Genomic DNA, 19774 nt, shown 5'->3' with positions numbered 1-19774 from the left:
AACAAAAATCTTCCTTGGTAGTTTCCACAGCCTAGGAATTGGACATATTCTCTCTTCCTTCTCTCAGGCCAAAAAAAAAAAAAAAAAAATCCTCTATTTCTTTTCTGTAGAAGAATTCAACCCTGTTCTTCTTATCTCTCCCTGTGTTAAGGACGTCTCATTCAGTCCTCAGATAAAAGGCTCCTCCCAGTCTGTGTCTTGGAGGCCCACAGGGTCTGGGAGGAGGAATTCACGCTCCCATTGTATAATTACAATGGCCTATGTTGCCCTGGCCAAAGACCAGAGAGGATGTTTCAAGTCTCTTGTGACTCTGGGAGATAATAATTTGAAGAAAGTTAAAAAAAAAAAAAAAACAACTTTGAGATCTGGAGGTTTCAAAGGATCTTTAAAATAAGGAGCTTGTAAAATGTAACACTGGGGCTAGCACTGTAGTCAGTGGTAGAATACTTGCCTAGTATGTGTGAAACCCTGGGTTCAATCCCCCACTACCTTAAAGAAAAAAAACACAAATGTTTCTTAAGGTCCCAAAGTAACATGTAAGTCCTTGAGGACAACCTCTTTGGCCTATAATAGTCAAGGTCTCTCTTACCCATTCATGCTCATGAGTGACAGGGGCTAGGTGGCTAAAGTTTCCCCACCCCCCCACTCCATCCCCCAGTGCTGGGGATCAAATCTAGGGCCTCTGCCTGTTAGGTAAGTGCTTTACCACTGAGCTATACCCCAGCCCTGCACGTTCCACTTTGGAATTATACATGTTCCCAAACTGCAGCCATGCAGTCTGTCTGTTATCTGTGGGCCCCTAGAAGCATTTTCTTCAAGGAATGAAGGGACAAGAATACTATCCCATATTTAATTTAAGAAAAAATATTGTGGCTTATAAGGCTTTTGGTAGCTTATAAGTCACTAGACAAACCTTGCTGCATTGCCAACTATGTCTTTGGTCTAAAAATTTTCCAGCTCTCTCCTAAAATCCCAATGACACCTAACTTCTGTGATTGAACCTGAATTCAAAATGATTATTCCCAAAGCCTCCTTTGCTCTTTCCTTTCAGGTTACCCTGTCACTAACAGCAAAACGGATGGCCAAGAAGAACTGCCTGGTGAAGAACCTAGAGGCAGTAGAGACCCTCGGCTCTACCTCCATCATCTGCTCAGACAAGACCGGAACCCTGACCCAGAACAGGATGACGGTGGCCCATTTATGGTTCGACAACCAGATCTTCGTGGCTGACACAAGTGAAAACCAATCAAGTGAGTTTTCTAGAGGGTTTATTCAGACCCAAATCCATACTCAGGCAGAGGGACTGGCTGGGTATAGCAGCCAGTCTCAAACAGGGTGTGAAGGCTGTAACTTGGGCATGACAGGCCCAGCATTCACAGTGACCATTGGTCTTTCTCTGTTCCAGACCAAGCCTTTGACCAAAGCTCTGGAACATGGGCCTCCTTATCCAAAATAATAACATTGTGTAATCGAGCTGAGTTCAGACCAGGACAAGAAAGCGTCCCCATCATGAAGGTAAAGCTGCTACAGCTCTTGGTCTAAGCCAGTGCAAGATCACTTTTTCTGTTCTCTTGGGCACCTGATATAATTTCTCTAGCTGTGTGAAGTTTTCACTAGTGAGAGCAGATCCCAACTCATAGACAGACATAAAGTTTTCTTCACTCTATCTAGTTATGAGAAATCACAGATGATCTCAGGATACTGGTTTAGGACCTTTTGAAAATTCTCTTATTCCAGAAAATGAACGTGTCTTTAAGTTGCTTTCCTAACTTTTTATTTTTTTAGAATTTTTTAGTATTTATTTTTTAGTTTTTTTTTTTCGGCAGACACAACATCTTTGTTTGTATGTGGTGCTGAGGATCGAACCTGGGCCGCACGCATGCCAGGCGAGCGCGCTACCGCTTGAGCCACATCCCCAGCCCAACTTTCCTAACTTTTTTACAAGCTAAGTGAAAATAAGCAAAGTTTTGTTTTGTTTTTATTATATAAATGCCATTCACTAAAGTTTAAAGTGTAATTGAATGGAAATAAAGGGACTGATCTTAATATATAGTCCTCTTGACTAGAATGTGGTGGCAAATGGAGTGCAAAGAATATTGGAATATTGAAATATAAAATAAACTCTGGGCACCGTGGCACATGCCTGTAATCCCAGCAACTCAGGAGGCTAAAGCAGGAGGATCACAAGTTTGAGACCAGCCTTACAACTTAGTGAGACCCTATCTCAAAATTAAAAATGAAAGAGGCATATAGCTCAGTGACAAAATGCCTCTAGGTTCAATTCCCAATACTGCAAATAAATAAAAAATAAAGTAAAATAAAACTCTTTTTTCCTTTTTCCCTTTTCCCCATCTTTCTCCCCTTCCTCATTCTCTTCTCCTTCTCCTCCTCCTCCCTCTTCCCCCTTTTCCTTCTCTCTCTTGCCTTCTTACTTCTTCCCTTCTTTCTTTTCTCTTTTCCATCTCAGTGAGCCACTGAATCTGTTTTCCTGGCTTTTCCATTTGCCAACTTTTCTTCACTGATTATTCCACTGTCTCGTATTTTTGGTGTGTTTATCACAATACCTTGCATCTAAATAGCTGGACCAACCTCTTCATGGGCTTTGCTGATTCTAATTAATTCCTTCCCATGCTGTTCATTTTCACATGCCTCTAATTTTCCTCAAGTATTGAATGTATCATCACCTAACTTTGCTAAAAATCTTCCTGTGATTCCCTATTTTCTACTTCTTGAGTCTAGATTTCAGCTTGCCTTTCATGGACCTCCAAATCTTGCCACACCTTCTATGTCCAACTGTACCTCCAACACTCACAATGCAACCTTCACCGTCCACTGTGGTATAGCTCAAATCCTCCAGTCCTCATAAAGCTCCCACTTATTTGAAATTTTCTAGTACTGGTAGGTGACAGCACTGTTTTACACTCTTACAATGGTCTTGATTCAGTTATTGATGGTCACATGATAGCCTTGTCTCTTCAGCTAGATGGTAAGCTAAGTCAGGAGACATGTTAGTTCATGTGCTAAAGGCATGTAGGTTCATTAAACACAGTCACACAAGAACCAGAGAATTTGCTGTAAATATTTCTTTTGGTTCCCAGAAAGTCGTGGTTGGAGATGCCTCGGAAACTGCTCTTTTGAAATTCTCAGAGGTCATTTTGGGTGATGTGATGGAAATTAGAAAAAGAAACCGCAAAGTAGCTGAAATCCCTTTTAACTCTACGAACAAATTTCAGGTGAGTTTTTCCTCACAACTGGCAATATTTGTTATCACTGCAACAACACTTCTACTTGCATGTATTCATTGGTTAACCCACAATTTGAATGATACCTGCTTTTAAAAATAGTCTTTGGGATTCAGGGTCAGAGCATCTGGTAAGCCCAAGTCAATGTTCCTTTGTTAGCCTCCTTACTTTCCCTGAAATAGAGAAAAACAGAAAGGCAAACACATGATCAGGGTCTGCTGCTTCTGTATATGATCCATCTATATTACAAATTGTGTGAGTGTGTGTGTGTGTGTGTGTGTGTGTGTTTCAAACACACACCATTTCCACCTTTTGCACAAAGGATACACACACAGGATCAATGAGAGATGGGAAAAGTGGGTAAAACTAACATTTATTGCTTAACTAGTACCCTTACTAGATCCTATGTACCCTCAAGTTTTACAACCAAGGATTCAATGAACCATGGATCAAAAACAATTGGGAACAAAAAAATTACACAGACTATGTCTTGTCATTATTCCCAAAACAATAGCATGTAGCAGCTGTTTACTTAACATGTATATTAGGTTAGGTAGTATAAGTCACCTAGAGTGCAGAGAACGGGCAGATGTGCATAGGTTTTATGCAAATACTAGATCTTCTTTTTTGGAGGGTACCAGGAATTGAACTCAGTAGCACTCAAACAATGAATCACATACCCAGCCCTATTTTGTATTTTCTAATTTAGAGACAAGGTCTCACTGAGTTACTTAACACCTTGCTTTTTGCTGAGGCTGGACGATCCTCCTGTCTCAGCCTCCCAAGCTGCTGGGATTACGGTTGTGTGCCACCATGCCTGGCAAGATCATTTTATATGAAAGACTTGAGCATTTGTGGATTTTGGTATCCCAGGGAGTACTGAAATTAATCCCTTAAAGATAAGTCTGACTCCAAAGTCCATGCATTTTCTACTACACATAGGCTTTGCCCTAAGGAAAATAAGACTCCTCAGATGACTAGTCACATTGTTTTCTGGTTCTAGCCCATAGGCCATTGGTAGGTATTTTCTTTCTAACCACTGCTCAGGAAAAACTTGGCCATCCTTGTTTAATTGTTCTACATTACTCCAGGGATGGCCAACAATCAGCCATCTTCATCTTCCTGTTCAGACAAATGACTCTTTGTAGCCCAAGGTCCTGTTACACATGAGAGAATCCCAACCTAAGATGAAGGGATCAATACTTGGGCTTTATGTGTACAGTGAAGTAGTCATATGTTGCTTAATGATGGGGATACAATCTTCTAAGAAATGTGTTGTTAGATGATTTCATCATTGTGCAATCATCACAGAGTATACCTACACAAACCTACTACACGCCTAAGTTATATGGTAGAGCCTGTTGCTCCTAGGCTACAAACCTGTAAAGCATGTTACCATGCTGAATACTGTAGGCAACCCCAACACATGTAAGTACTTGTGTATTTAAACATATCTGAATGGTAAAAATATTAGGCAGTAAGAAATTTTAGCTCCCTTATAATCTAAGGGACCCTGACTGAAAAATTTTAGCTCCATTATTATCTAAGGGACCATTATGATATATGTAGTCTCTCCCTGACTGAAACATCATTGTGTGGCACATTGTGTAGCATACTATGTATAAATAGGATAACCATATGTTTATAGAAATTTCTGATGATTATCTATCCATCTTTGTTTGGATGAAATTTAGGCTTGATGAAGAACTATTTGTGTCACAAACATCTTCTTTGTGAATAGTAGCTAGTCATGGTTAGCTAACTAGACAACTAACAAAAATGTATATGATATTAAAGCAGGAAATTATCTCTTATTTGAAACTTAAGTGAAAATAGAAGGAGTAATGATCATAAGATAACAGCAGTACTGGTAGCTAGTTTGTGCTAATTTCTACATGTATTCAATCATTCATTTTCATAATGACTTTACAAGGTAAGTAGAGGATGAGGAAATTAAGGTATAAAGGATTGGAACACAGCTAGAGAGGGCCAGAGTCAAGATTTCAAGCGGGGCTAGGTAGTCCAACCTGGAAAAGTCAAGGCTAGGTGATCTTTTAAGCAGAAATAAGACTCAGAATGTTCCTGAGGTGCCATCTACCATGGCAAAGGCATTTTCTGTCATGAGAAATGAGAGCAGGTTCCATGAGGCCTCATGTATAACACATTGGAGTAGAAAGTGAAGCTGGGATCAGAAAGGGGGAAGAGGGCCTATGTGAGCTTCCACTGTAAAGGTCGGCCCAGGTCAATATTGGGGGCCATTAGTACAACACTGTATACAGAGCTTTAGACATTGTGGCATTGGAGTTCAATATGTATCATTCAATGGAAGCAAAGAAAGTGGAAAATCTGTATCTTATTGATCTTGGAATAGCCATACTCCAAACAGACTGTCCATGAGAATTTTTTTTAAGTCATCATCTCTTTCTAAGTTGCTTAGGGCCTTACTAAGTTTCTTTGCTGAAGCTGGCCATGATCCTGTGACTCTCCTGCCTCAGCCTCCTAGGTTGCTGGGATTACACCACACCCTACTCCATGAGAATATTGTTTAGGGCACATTGGAAAATTAAGAAAATGCTTCATAGTTTTCTATAAAGATGAATGCATGTAATTGAAAAGATTATTATTTACATCCTCCATGATTCAGGACAGGTACTCTAGAACCTGCTAGCTTGGATTTAAATGCCAGCCCAGTACCTACTCATATGTGAACTTGAGCATATCATTGAACCTTCTCTGAATCTCAGTTTACACCTTCACACATGGTGATAAAAATAGTGCTCAGGGCCTTAGGGTTTTTTGTTAGTTTGCTTGCAGTGTTAAGGTTTGAACCTGGGGCTTCGTGCATGCTAAACAGATGCTCTGCCAGTAAACTATAACACCCGCCCTGCCACATCTTTTGGGAAATGACAGTGATAATAGTTGGGAGTATTTTTCGGTTTGAGTTGGGTTGGGTTGGGTTTTAGTTGGTTGGTTGCTGTTGCTGTTGTTTTAATGTCTTTACTTGACCACAAGGAAAAATAATAATTTTTAAAAGCTGGCAACCTACTTGCATTCCATCATTTCTTTTTCCAATTGAACTCATCTTTAATATCTCTGAGGCCAAGATCTACTGATGTGGAATCAATTCTTGAACTCAAAATGGTATCATTTTTCTTTGTATTTTCTACCAAAGACTGCAAATTTCAAAAGCTACCTGGGGCTTGGGGAGCAGAGTTTCCTGAGGCCAACTACAGTGGCACACATGTATAATTTTCCAGCAACTCGGGAGGATATGGCAGAAGGATCACAAGTTCCAGGCCAGCCTCAGCAATTTAGCAAGGCCTTAAGCAACTTAGTGAGACCCTGTCTTAATATAAAACATAAAAAGAGATGGGGATAACCTGGGGGTAATGACACACACCTGTAATCCCAGCAACTTGGAAGGCTAAGGCAGGAGGATCACAAGTTCAAGGCCAGCTTCAGCAATTTAGAGAAGTCCTAAGCAATTTAAGAGAAATCCTGTCTCAAAATACAAAATAAAAAGGGTTGGGGTTGTAGCTCAGTGGTAAAGTGCACCTGGGCTCAATCCCTGGTACCAAAAATAAAAATGGGGCTGAGGATATATAGCTCAGTGGTAAAGTACCCCTGGGTTCAATCCCTGGTACCAGAAGTGGAGGTGCTAGGGATGAAGTTCAGTGGTAAAGTACCTCTGGGTTCAATCCCCAGTACCAAAAAAATAAATTTTAAAAAAAAATTCCTGCTGCTCCCAGAGCTCAGGTCTGAAAGATACTTATCTGCTCACCAGAGGCTGGGAAAGATGGTAAGACACAGAGACCCTGAACTTCAGACTCTCAAGAGCTCCCTGGGAGAGCTTGTTCCAGAAGGAGAGCCACATATGGCCTCCTTAATGCAGTCAGTGTCTGTCTGAAAGACGAGCTTCACTTAGTTTGGAATCCAACTCACTGTGCCCCTCTGAGCCAGGGTCAAGTCTAGGATTCTGCATATTAATTGAACACAAAAATAAAAAGGATAGGATATGCCTGGGGATGTCATTATTCCTCTCCCTCCTTTATACTTTAAAGACACATGGAAAGAAAGGAGTGTGTTTCCCCTTCTTGTCCTATTATTAGTTGGAAGAGCCATGGCAAAGATGCTTTATCTATCAAAAATCAGAAGGGCCATGGTAAAGATGCTTTATCTTACAATTCATGACCTCCCAGCTCTCCATACATGAGACAGAGGACCCCAACGACAAGCGCTTCCTCATGGTGATGAAAGGGGCTCCCGAGAGGATCTTGGAGAAGTGCAGCACTATAATGATCAATGGTCAGGAGCAGCCACTGGACAAAAGCACCGCTGCGGAATTCCATACAGCCTACATGGAGCTGGGTGGGCTGGGCGAGCGTGTGTTGGGTGAGTACAGGCCATAGGACCCCTGTCCATCTCCCAGGTGGTGTGGAATAGGCGGCCTCATGAGCTAACAGTAGTGTGGTATCACATGGGTCATATAGTCATATAAAGAAGGACACAAAAGGCTAGGGCTATACCTCAGTGGCAGAGCACATTTGTGAAACACTGCCTCTCATGTTTGATCCCCAGCACTGCAAAAAATATACACATATATGATAAACAGGATGTAACATATAAAAATGTGATGACACCAAGGAGAATGGAGTCACTTGTAGACAAGCAAAATCAAAGACTTTATGGAAAGAGTCACATTTCAAAACTGGACCTTGAATGGTGGTATTCAGAGAGGTGGGGGAGAATATCCATGTAGAAGAAACAACAAAGGCCAAGCAGAGGTAGAAAGAGATAGGATTTATGCATGCAGGATGAAGCTACCCAATTCCTACAGACCTGCAGAGTAAATGAGATGGTGCAGGTATGTGAAGAAGGGCTGGAAAATAGATTGGAGATCATGATATGGAGCCCTTGAATATGTTGCAAAGAATTGGGGTTTCATCCTGCAGTTAGTAAAGAACACCCTAGTCTTAAAGCAAGGGGGAGCTGGTTAGAGTTAACAATACTTCTTAAGGATAATCTTTGGTGGTAGTAAGGAGACCTAAACCTCAACAAGAGGTGACTGTACTCATTCAGGTAAAAGGGGGTGGGAATTTGATGCAAGGCTACAGGAATGCAAAGGAGAGGTCAGGTGCCAGAGCCTTCGTGGAGGCAGAGTGGTTAAGATTTAGTAATAGATTAGACAAGAATACTGACAAAAAATGATTTAGCCTTCCATTTCGCAAGTAGGATTAAAAGTAATGCCAGTAACTGAGATAGGACATGTTAGTGGTGGAAGGAACTTTAAAAATAGAGCCACTGTGGTAAATGAAGGGGTCTCATGGGAGACAATGTGGTTCATTGTCAGAATCATGGATTGACCAAATGGCACCTCCTGTTCAGAACCACATAATGATGAATTCAAGGAAACAGAAGCTCACAGTTGAAGGATAAGGTTCATTAATCACAGGAAAATGCTTACCAATAGATGTGGAATCCATGGAATGTGTTTCTAAAAGGTATATGAGTTTGTAAAGCAGATAAAATATACAAATGAGCTGTTAGTGATTTAAGTATGCCCTCAGTAACCCACAGCACCAAGTAATCTTTTCAACACAGGGTTAGTCCCTATCTGATAGAGTCACTCCGAGATCCTCATGTTTGACCACTCAAAGTCTGGTTTACTGAAGTGTGTAAAGCAGCGGGCCATGCTGAGAACTAATTTGGTGTAAAAGCCAAGGAGAGGGTCACCCAAATATAGGTCACCAGATACAGGAATGCCTTTCTACCCCAACCTGAGACAGGCTAATGCCTAGGAGACAAGGATGGGTCCACCCCATTTCTAATGGCTTTTCTCTTGTACTGTGTGTATGTGTGTGCGCACGTGTGCGCATGCTGGTAGTGCTGAGATTGAATGTGGGGCCTCACACATTCTAAGCAGGCACTCTGCCACTGAGCTGTACCTCAGCCCTCTTGTACTTATCTTAATGAAGGACTAGACTTCTTAACACTCCCCTGACACCCTGAGTTCTTTCCTCATTTTGTGCAGTAGCATGTATTGGTTCCTCTATAGAAAATGGCCTTCCAACCCCTGGGAAATCTCTCCTGACTCTCTAGATATCTGAAGTGTTGCTCTACTCTGCAATCCATAGCATGTCTTTTGATGATTTGTCTCTTTAGTGCTCTGTTGGCCCACTAAATGGAGACGTCAGAATAAAATGCTATCCATTTTATTTGTCTTGGTCTTTATATCTCTAGAACATAGCATAGAACCAATTGAGCACACACTAAATTATTTTTGAATGAAATGTGTCTTTCCTAAAGAAAACATATATTATGGAATTGAAGGATTTAAATGATTCTGGTATATGACTACTTTATTGGTAAAGTAGTCAAAGATTGAGAATGTATCGACATGTTTGCCCTTTCTTTTTATTGTTTTTGTTTGTTTGTTTTTCGGTGCTGAGAATTTAACCCACACACTCTACCACTGAGCTACATGCCCCCAGGCCCCCTTTCCTTTTGTCATTCCTTATCTAGTTTCATTGACTTCCAAATTCATGTCCATTCCAGGTTTCTGTCATCTCTACCTGCCAGCAGACAAATTTCCAGAGACCTACTCATTTGATATAGACACCATTAACTTTCCTACCTCCAACCTCTGTTTTGTGGGGCTCTTGTCGATGATAGATCCCCCTCGGTCTACTGTGCCAGATGCAGTTACCAAATGCCGGAGTGCAGGGATCAAGGTGGGAGTTATTTTCCTGATTCAAAAAGCCCTCCATTTATGTTGCAACACTTTATCAGAATATTGTTGTAGGATATGGTCAGTATTTAGGTCTACTCAAGTAAATGTCATAATCCCCCCTTTTTGAGTCCCTATCTTCACTGTGTTCAGATTTCAGTAACTATCTCATAAAAGCAAAATTATTGTATCTACGTGGAATGAACCACCACAGAAACTATGGCAAGAAGAATCTCCCAGTGCCATGAATTAACCATGTCTTGCCCTAGACCATGATAGATAATAAAAGATTTTACTAGTCTTGAGGTTTAGCCTCCATAATCCATTTATTGTCATGATATTTAAGCCAAAATATGAATTCTATTGCCATACTACCATATTAGTATCAAGACTGCTAAAGCTGCTCAGGGCTGTCTCAAATAGACATCTATAGGCCTCCTCACAAATACAGTGACATGGAAGTAGAAGAGTGTCCTCCAATATCAGAGGAAGAAATCTAAGAAGCCCAGGAGCAAAGGTAGACTCAATGGGATCAGTGTGTCCTTCATAGTACTTGTATCTTAGATCAAAATTGTCCATAGGGAAAACAATAGCTATTGCTAACAATATTCTACCTAGTCCTGGCAGAGTAGGTGACATGGAACCATTGTCCCTACTTTGGCCAGCCAAATTCCTCATTATCCACAAGTCATTGTTATCTGTGTTCTAGGTTATTATGGTTACAGGTGATCATCCCATCACAGCCAAAGCTATTGCCAAGAGTGTAGGGATTATTTCAGCCAACAGTGAAACAGTGGAAGACATTGCAAAACGCCTCAACATTGCTGTGGAGCAGGTTGACAAACGGTAAGCACAGAACCAATATCACAAGTTCTTACCCATGGGGTCTTTTTTGGTTCTGGAGCAGATCACCTTTTTGCCAAACACTATCTCAGGGTAATGCTGGACTGATTTGATCTATAATTCACATATTCATACATTCATTTCGATTTTTATTATGTATCTGTGCCAGGCACTCTATTGATACCATGAGAATGAACCTTGATGTATTCTTTGTCTGAAATTTCAAAATTCAATGAAATATAGCATGTGTAGCTTAACAACAGGGAAAAGTTCTAAGAAATGCAGTTTTATCATTGTATAAACCTCAGAGTATACTTGAGTCCAGGAGTTCAAGACTAGACTGGGCAACATAGCAAGACCTCATCTCAAAAAATTAAAATTATAGGATTATACATTTTCATACAAATTGCCACACTGAACAGCAGAATGAAGTGAATACTTTTGTGAATGTTTTATTTTATCCCCTTCTTTACCTCTGACTTTATGAAGATATAATAATATAGTCTGGCAGCTGTAAAAGGGCAAGAAAACATTCTTTCCTTTCCACCTTACCTTGTTGTTTTTTACAAGCAGTTATGTAGACTTGTGGTTTGAGTCAAGTGCTAGAATTGCAGTATTTAGCACCAAGAGGGGAAAAACAAAATTTGAAAAACTAAAAATTTACATAAACTTAAAGAAAAAGGCAGATTTGAGATTTGAAGGCTAAAATGTGGAGTTTTAGTCAAGAGAAACTGAGGTGAGAGATGCCTATTCCTACAAGGAAGATCTGTGCAGTCCTTGGGGCAGTGGAGGTATAGGGTCTCCATTTGGTAGGCTGGGGAGGAGAGCCAAGAGGAGGTAAAATTCAACCGCTCAGGCCACACACACTGGCCTTCCTGACAATCCAAGTTAAGAATTCTGGAGTCTGCCAGGACCATGGTAGAAAATTCCTGAAGAATTTAGCTAAGGAATGGTACAGTCAAATATTTATAATCAAAAATCCCTAAAGTCAGATTCATTGGCACAGGCCTGTAACCCCAGACACTCAGGAGGCTGAGGCAGGAGAATCACAAGTTGGAGGCCAGCCTCAGCAACTTAGTAAGACTCAGTTTCAAAATAAAAAAATTTTAAATCCCTGTTATAATATCTAGCTGGGGTTACAGGCTTATGTCACCATGCCCTGCAGAACCTTATTTGTATAGTCAGAAGACAATAATTTTGCTCAAAGAAGACTTCCTGGGGCTAGGGATGTGGCTCAGTGGTAGGGCGCCCGCCTGGCATGCGCGAGGCACTGGGTTCGATCCTCAACACCACATAAAAATAAAAATAAAGATATTGTGTCCACCTAAAAACAAAAAATAAAAAAGACTTCCTCCTACAGAGCACATTGCACACAGTAGCCTTCTATAAACCTGAAATAACAACAAAGAATTATTACCTATGTGTATTGATACAAGAGAATTTCAGGACCCATTTTTTAAATTTTTATTTTATTAATTTATTTATTTATTGTGGAGTTAGGAACTAAACCCAGGGCCTCATTCATTATAAGGAAGAACTCCACCACCCTGAACAGGCAGATTTTTGACTTTCCTTTTCCTTGCCCACAACCCCATGAAGCACCACTTCCTATCCATTCCTGCAAAGAAAAGGCTACTTGGCATTTGATTCCTAGGATGCCAGGAAATGGCCTTATTTTTTAGCCTCAGTTTACTATTTTGAAATGGAGACCAAAGTGTCCCTAGTACCTATCATCAGTAAGACCTCACTAGACATCAATTGTCAAATATGTTATATTCTATGTGATGACATTAAAGAAGCTTACTGTTACCCATAACAGTGTTTCAACCTAAGATCTGGCTTTGTGCCTCACTTACTTTCTTCTGGCCCTTGTAGTGATGCTAAAGCTGCTGTGGTGACTGGCATGGAGCTGAAGGATATGAGCCCAGAACAGCTGGATGAGCTCTTAGCCAACTACCCAGAAATTGTCTTTGCCCGAACATCCCCTCAACAGAAGCTGATCATTGTGGAGGGTTGTCAGAGGCAGGTGGGTGGATGACTGATCAAACCCATCCTGTCCATGGGCAAATGCAGAGCAGAGATCAGGTGGGCTGACACCCTGTCCTCTTTGGAAACCCTCTCATGGCCACATATTCTCCGTCTCTCTGCATTTTATCATGAGTACCTGGGGTTTCTGACAGCCAGGCATTTGTACTGTGGTAGGTAGGGATGTAGAAAATTTAGAAGTGTAAAAATATATCACAAAATATGTGATACAGTCATGCCTTAATATCCCTGGGGATTCTTGAGGACTTTTTTTCATTTGCACCTACATACTTCCCATATACTTTAAATCTTTAGATTTCTTCAAATACCTAAATACAATGTAAGTGCTATGAAAATAGTTTTATACCATATTGTTTAGGGAACCATGACAAGAAAAGATTCCATGCATGTTCTGTTTCCAATATTTTCTATTCTCAGTTGGTTGAATCTGCAGATATGGAACCCACCAGTATGGTGGGCCAACTATGCAAGACACCTCTGTTTACTTGTCACACATATTGGTTTTTGTTTGGTTTTGTTTTTTCATGTAAACACACCTTGTTTGGAGCTCCTTGATCTTGTTTCTGAGATTTCCCATCTTTATTTTTCTTCCCAATGGGCCCTTCATTTGAGCTCTAGTAGTCCTACAGCTCAAATTGAAAGGCAGGCCATGTTTTTCTTTTCATCCTATGGCCCCTTAGACCTACTCTGTCTCGTTTTTTCACTGGGTACCCATAGGATGCAGTTGTTGCTGTGACAGGAGATGGAGTAAATGATTCTCCAGCTCTAAAGAAAGCAGACATTGGGATTGCCATGGGGATAGCAGGTTCTGATGCTGCCAAAAATGCAGCCGACATGGTCTTGCTGGATGACAACTTTGCATCTATAGTCACAGGAGTGGAGGAAGGTGAGTGAGAGTCTCGGGGTGTCTTCCCAAGGACTGGAGTTGCCTGGGGGACTAGAAGCAAGTCCTATAATGAGACATCTTTGTCTAGGCCGCCTGATTTTTGACAACCTAAAGAAGACTATTGCATATACCCTGACCAAGAACATTGCTGAACTTTGCCCCTTTTTGATCTACATCATTGTTGGGCTCCCTCTTCCCATTGGCACCATCACCATCCTGTTCATTGACCTGGGCACAGACATTGTAAGTGGCACTAAAAGGAATAGAGTCTGATAACCGCCCAAGGGGATATAAAGTTCAGGGTTGTTTCTTTCAAGGCCATGAGATAGACAATAATAGTCGGTGCTCTTAAACTTCCCTGCAATGGGTTCTGAAGTTCTGCATTGCTAACAAGCTCTCAGGTGACACCAGTTCTGCTGGTCCACAGACCACACTCCAAAGCAAGAGACTTAGGACATTTGTCAAGTGTTTGGAAATTAAAACCACTTCACTCTGGGGATGTAATTTAGTGGTAGAGTGCTTGCCTAGCATGCACAAGGCTCTGTATTCAACCCCAGCCAAAATAAATAAATAAATACCACTTTACTCCATGTTGAACTTTTCAAGAAAAGAGTCTTGGAATTAGGGATGTAGCTTAGTGGTAGAGCACCTCTCACCAAAAAAGACATGAGTCTTGACCCTCCAAAAAATTATGCCATTGATCAGATCCAGTCCATGTCCCTCCCTATTTGGGCAAGGTAAAATAACCACCCAAGTAAACAGTTCCTGTCTTTGTTAGTTAAGGGGCTTCCATATCAGATTCTTTATCTATACACACAGTACAAAGGAACAATTATTAAGACTTATAAAGCTTTATCCAACAATACTGCCACCTAAAACTTCCCATCTTCCAGTATGTATCCATTTAAACAAAGCTCTGTGAAAGTCCCCTATGTGAGTCTGACTTACTCAGGACAAGAAGAAACAGCAACAGAGAAAAATCTAGATGCACAACACAAAATAGGCCTGTAAATTGCCTCCTTCCCCATCTCATTCTATATAGTACTCAAGTATAATACCTGCATCTCAGAGAAACTAGAGATGTCTTTATTTTTGGGGGTAGTCAAGGTCCCCACAGTAGATGGATCATTTTCCAAGCCCTTTAAGTTTGCTCATTTTTCTCTACTGCAGTGGTTCTCCAAGTGTAATACTTGTTAGAAATGCAAATTCTCTGATCCAAAACTTGACTTCCTAAATCAAGAAGTCTGGAGATGGTGTCCAAGAATCTGTCTTTTAACTGGTCCACTGTGGTGGGACCTGTGAGAGGACCAATATTCTAGCATATTGCTTTGGGATCTAGCTGCACACCAAAGGGGGAAAGGTGGTACAGGAAATTGTCCCTGGAGAGGAAAAGTAGTTTATGATTTATAATAATAATTGTTTAGAACTAATTATAATATTTAACCATGATTATTATTTAGAACTAATTATAATATTATGAACACATTATGTAATGATGAAAAATAGAATGATTTTTTAAAGCCAGCTCTTCTTAAAACCATACAGTCTGAATTCCAACTGTTGCTTCTATTGCCTGCACCCTGAATGGACTAGTTCCACATCCCCACCACCATCATCTAGCAGACCCCTACATTTGCTAGGCCATAGCTATTACCATCACTTTATGGGTAGACAGAGCATTCATTCCAGTATTAAGCTTCCTGGGCCCTCTCCCCCTTTAGATCCCCTCCATTGCTTTGGCATACGAGAAAGCTGAAAGTGACATTATGAACAGGAAGCCTCGCCACAAGAAGAAAGAAAGATTGGTAAACGAGCAACTTGCCGTCTACTCTTACCTGCACATTGGTATGATGAGGGAATTTCCTCCTTGTCACACAGGGCCCTCCCTAGTGAATTCATTTGAGTCCTAGGCACAGGTAGAATGTGTTTTTTTTTTTCCTTTGGATTGGGGTTGGATGGCAAGAGAGGCTGAGAGGAGTCCCAGGAAAGCAAGGTAATTCTCTGAGGTCATCATATGTCTGTATCTCTTACTCCTTCAGGTCTCATGCAAGCCCTGGGAGCTTTCCTTGTATATTTCACTGTCTATGCACAAGAAGGCTTTTGGCCCACCTCTCTCATTAACCTACGGGTACAATGGGAAAAAGATGATATGAATGACTTAGAAGACAGCTATGGACAGGAATGGGTAAGTTGAGAGCTCTGCCATCATCACTTAGTTATTACCTCCTTCCAAAGCCCTTCCTGAACCAAGATAGAACCTCTATTTTCCCAAACAGCCTTGAAACAAATTCTAGAAGCTGCTTAGTTAATAATGTTGGTGGTTCCTCACTGACATTGGTTTAGCCATTGCTGAGCCTTAGCCACATTTCTCAAACTAAACCAAAAGTTCACTTTTTTAGTTAGCTTTGTCAATGGTGCACAAGTACAACTAGTCCAACAGTTGGGCCAAGTAAGTTTCTATCTTTTTCTATTTACCTGATTCAAGGAAAAAGATATTTCTTTCCAAACACAAGGAGGTAGTCCACCCTCAATCTGGCTGAGTTGGGGGAAGGAGTCAAGCTTTATAGAAGGGCAGTGGAATCCCCCTGAAATTCCCCCTCAAGGTCTCACATCTCATCTTTCTCTGCCCATTGACAGACAAGGTACCAGAGGAAATACTTAGAGTGGACAGGATACACAGCCTTCTTTGTTGGCATCATGATCCAGCAAATAGCAGATCTGATCATCAGGAAAACTCGGAGAAATTCTATCTTCCAACAGGGGCTCTTCAGGTACTTCCTATCCCTGACCTCATATATATAACCCACCTATGGCCATACTGTAATGCACAAGGTGCTGACTCCAGTGGCATGGTCTGCTGGGTACATGATCATGGAGCCACTGGAATTCAGAATCCATTTGCTTTTGTGTGTGTTGCAGAAATAAAGTCATCTGGGTGGGAATCGCCTCACAGATAATCATCGCACTGATCCTATCCTATGGCCTTGGGAGCGTCACAGCCCTGAGTTTTACTATGCTTAGGTGAGTTTGGCTTTAACAGCATAGAGCAAAGAGCCAGCCCCTGTTCTAAGTTGTTCTAAACAAACACTAGGATTCTCACCAGCTCTTCCCAACAAAGTCTTTCCAAAGAAGTCAAACTGATTCCATGCTCTAAGAGCCCAGCCCTTGACCTACCTATTTTCCAAAAGAAGAAATGGGTTTTTCAGGCCTCACTAAGTCATCTCCACCCTCATCCAACAGGTTGTGTCAAAGGCAGATGTTGCTTTTAGCAGTCATAGTAAAGGTTAAATAAGGAGTTTTCCAGGTCTATGTTGTGTGATTCAGTGGATTTGTAATTCTTTTTAGTAAGGTAAGGAAAATGAAGATGAAGCTGCCCTACTCCTTGGCCAGGGACTGGACTATCCCTTTGAATAAACTAGGGCTCATCTTCCTCCTCTCTGTTTTCAGGCCTCAGTATTGGTTCGTGGCTATACCACATGCCATCTTGATCTGGGTGTATGATGAAGTGCGAAAACTCTTCATCAGGCTCTACCCTGGAAGTGAGTAATGATGTGGTTTTCTCTCTCTCTCTCTCTCTCTCTCTCTCTCTCTCTCTCTCTCTCTCTCTCTCTCATGCTGGGGATTGAATCCAGGGCCTCATGCATGCTAGCAAGCTCCCTACCATTAAGCTATACCTCTGGCCCAGCAATATGATTTTTTAACCTCTGTACCTCTTTCCACAGGCTTTCCATTTATTTTTTTTTTCTACCTCTACAGGCTGGTGGGATAAGAACATGTACTATTAAGACCACATCACTCTCCAAGTCTCCCAGTAGCATATTGGGAATATTCTTCATCTTCTGGCTACTCACTGGGAGATCTCTTGCAGTACAGACATCATCAAATCTCAAGAGAGACTTTCATATAGAAAACTATGTGAAACATACTCATGTTTTGTACTTTAAATCTGATTCAACTGTTTATATAGAATTTTCATCTCTATCTCAATCTCCTTAATTTAAAATATGTGAACTTTTAAGTGGTATAAGGAAAAACATGTTTATATGTATATAAAGTTCACTGTTAAATAGTCTAGTGTAACCCGGTATCTGCTGGGGTCTGCCTTAAACCAGGATAGGATTATTCAAACCTCACTCACTCACCCTATAAAGGCACAATGACACCCCCCTTCCGAGATTTCTGTGAATCCTACCAAGAACATGTGCTCATGGTCACCATGCTCGCAAAAGGCTAACTTAGCTGAATGTTTGTGGAAGGTCAAAGTGGTAGCAGGCATACATCACAGCAGCACAGATGACCTCAGTTTTGACTCTGAGATCTCCTTCAGTTTGTGACAGTTTCCCTGGCCTTGTCACCCTATCCTGCCTCCTGTCATCTTCTCAGCCCTTTCATGTCCCACCCAGAACCCTTTCTATCATCTCCTCCAAACCAAAGCTCCAAGTCCATTTTGTATATCCTAACTCAGAATTCTCAACTCATCAAAGGGAACTTTATTTACCAGGATTAAACCTCAGCAGAGACCACTGTGGATTAAATAGTAATATTTATTTCTTAAAAAACAGCCTCCAGATTCTCTAGCAATGATTTTATGTCAGTCATGTTTTGGTTGTAATTTAGATATATTCATGTGTGACTCGCATCATGTTAACAGGTCTGAAGAGGCCTGATTTTTTAGTAAAAAAAAAATGTTTTCTAAAACTAGATCTCATTGTGGTGTTCTAATTTAATTTGAGTTTTTCTAGAATGCAGAGCACAGTACACAAAAAAGATGCAATGTGATTTCCTTTTATTTATTTAGTTTTTCTCGCTCTTTCCAATCATTTTACTTATCCATGGAAGGTAAGATATTCCTTCTGAACATTTTCTACATATACTTGCACTCTAGCCTGTGCTTCCATGCTGCCCACAACTCTTAGTCGAGACTCATTTCAGCAGTGGCACCCTAGGGAAAGTCATTTTCACAGCCTTTTCATCAATCACATACCCAGAACTAACTGATTTGATGAAACCTAAAAATTATATTTGGTTAAACTCTTTCCTAATGGTCTCTCCCCTAGTCTTTGACAGGAGGGCATCTGCTGCTGATGGCTCTAGGCTGATAGCTCTGGAACTGGGAAAGGGAAACTTAGAAACACATGTTCTCATGATTCACTTTTAGGAACATGAAAGAAGTAAGGGAGCCATCATAATTTTATGTAAATAGATTATAATGTCCAATGTGTATTGTGTGTGTTAATGGTGACATTAAGCTAAAATAATGTCACCATTCTCATGGCTCTTAATCTCTAGGTTCAGCCACAATTATCGTGAGGTTAATCTCCCATTAGTAGTTCAGTGAGCTGGAAACCCTTTCCAGGGTAGTTGGGGCAGTGTAGGATTGCCTCATTCCAGTTCCAACAACGCAGTTAAGGCTTTCCAGGCTTCAGCTATGAATAATTTGTCATTTCTTTTTCCTGCCAGGTTGCCTGTAACACTTGGCAGCTCTTTGTCCTGCCAGAGCCAGCAGGAGGTTATTAACATGGCACAAAACTATAAAACTTACTTTGGAGCCTGTGCAGTGGCGAATACCTGTAATCTCAGCAAGTCAGGAAATGGCTGAGGCAAAAGGATTGGAAGTTTGAGGCCAAACTCGGCAATATAGTGAGACTCTGTCTCAAAGTAAAAAATAAAAAGAACTGGGGATGTAGGTCACTGTTAAAGCACTCCTAGTTTCAGTCGAGGGAGGGAGGGAGGGAAGGAAGGAAGGAAGGAAGGAAGGAAGGAAGGAAGGAAGGAAGGAAGGAAGGAAGGAAGGAAGGAAGGAAGGAGAAAACTTTATTTGGGATAGGAGTAAGCTTAAAAAGATTTAAATTTGAAGAAGCTTCTTAGCAGGAACTCTATCTAGAATTACTTTTATATGTTCAGTTACCTATTCTTGCAAAATATTTGTAAAATGAACAAATAACTAACTTAAGGAATCCCATAAATGAGATGCATATAGCAAGTAGCTTTATGAAGTTGCAGACTGAAAAAGGAGATAAAATCCTGTCT

General features: G+C 40.9%; 1 protein-coding gene across 1 annotated transcript in view; it reads left to right on the top strand.

The window, feature by feature from the left end:
• The window catches only part of ATP12A (ATPase H+/K+ transporting non-gastric alpha2 subunit), a gene marked incomplete at both ends in the record, with an annotated part of 29145 nt that extends 11616 nt beyond the window's left edge, over positions 1 to 17529 (top strand). Inside the window, 15 exons of the mRNA XM_081279566.1 lie at positions 1052 to 1250; positions 1406 to 1515; positions 3099 to 3233; positions 7442 to 7634; positions 9798 to 9973; positions 10679 to 10815; positions 12688 to 12838; positions 13576 to 13744; positions 13833 to 13987; positions 15466 to 15589; positions 15784 to 15929; positions 16382 to 16515; positions 16664 to 16765; positions 17192 to 17283; positions 17501 to 17529. Of these exons, the coding sequence (XP_081135692.1) occupies positions 1052 to 1250; positions 1406 to 1515; positions 3099 to 3233; positions 7442 to 7634; positions 9798 to 9973; positions 10679 to 10815; positions 12688 to 12838; positions 13576 to 13744; positions 13833 to 13987; positions 15466 to 15589; positions 15784 to 15929; positions 16382 to 16515; positions 16664 to 16765; positions 17192 to 17283; positions 17501 to 17529 (2052 nt within the window). The remainder of the gene's footprint in view (positions 1 to 1051; positions 1251 to 1405; positions 1516 to 3098; positions 3234 to 7441; positions 7635 to 9797; positions 9974 to 10678; positions 10816 to 12687; positions 12839 to 13575; positions 13745 to 13832; positions 13988 to 15465; positions 15590 to 15783; positions 15930 to 16381; positions 16516 to 16663; positions 16766 to 17191; positions 17284 to 17500) is intronic.
• Between the last annotated feature and the right edge of the window lie 2245 nt (positions 17530 to 19774).

Source organism: Spermophilus citellus (assembly GCF_964194105.1).
Source record: "Spermophilus citellus genome assembly, chromosome: 1".
NCBI lineage: Eukaryota > Metazoa > Chordata > Mammalia > Rodentia > Sciuridae > Spermophilus > Spermophilus citellus.
This window is presented reverse-complemented; position numbering and strand designations above follow the sequence as displayed.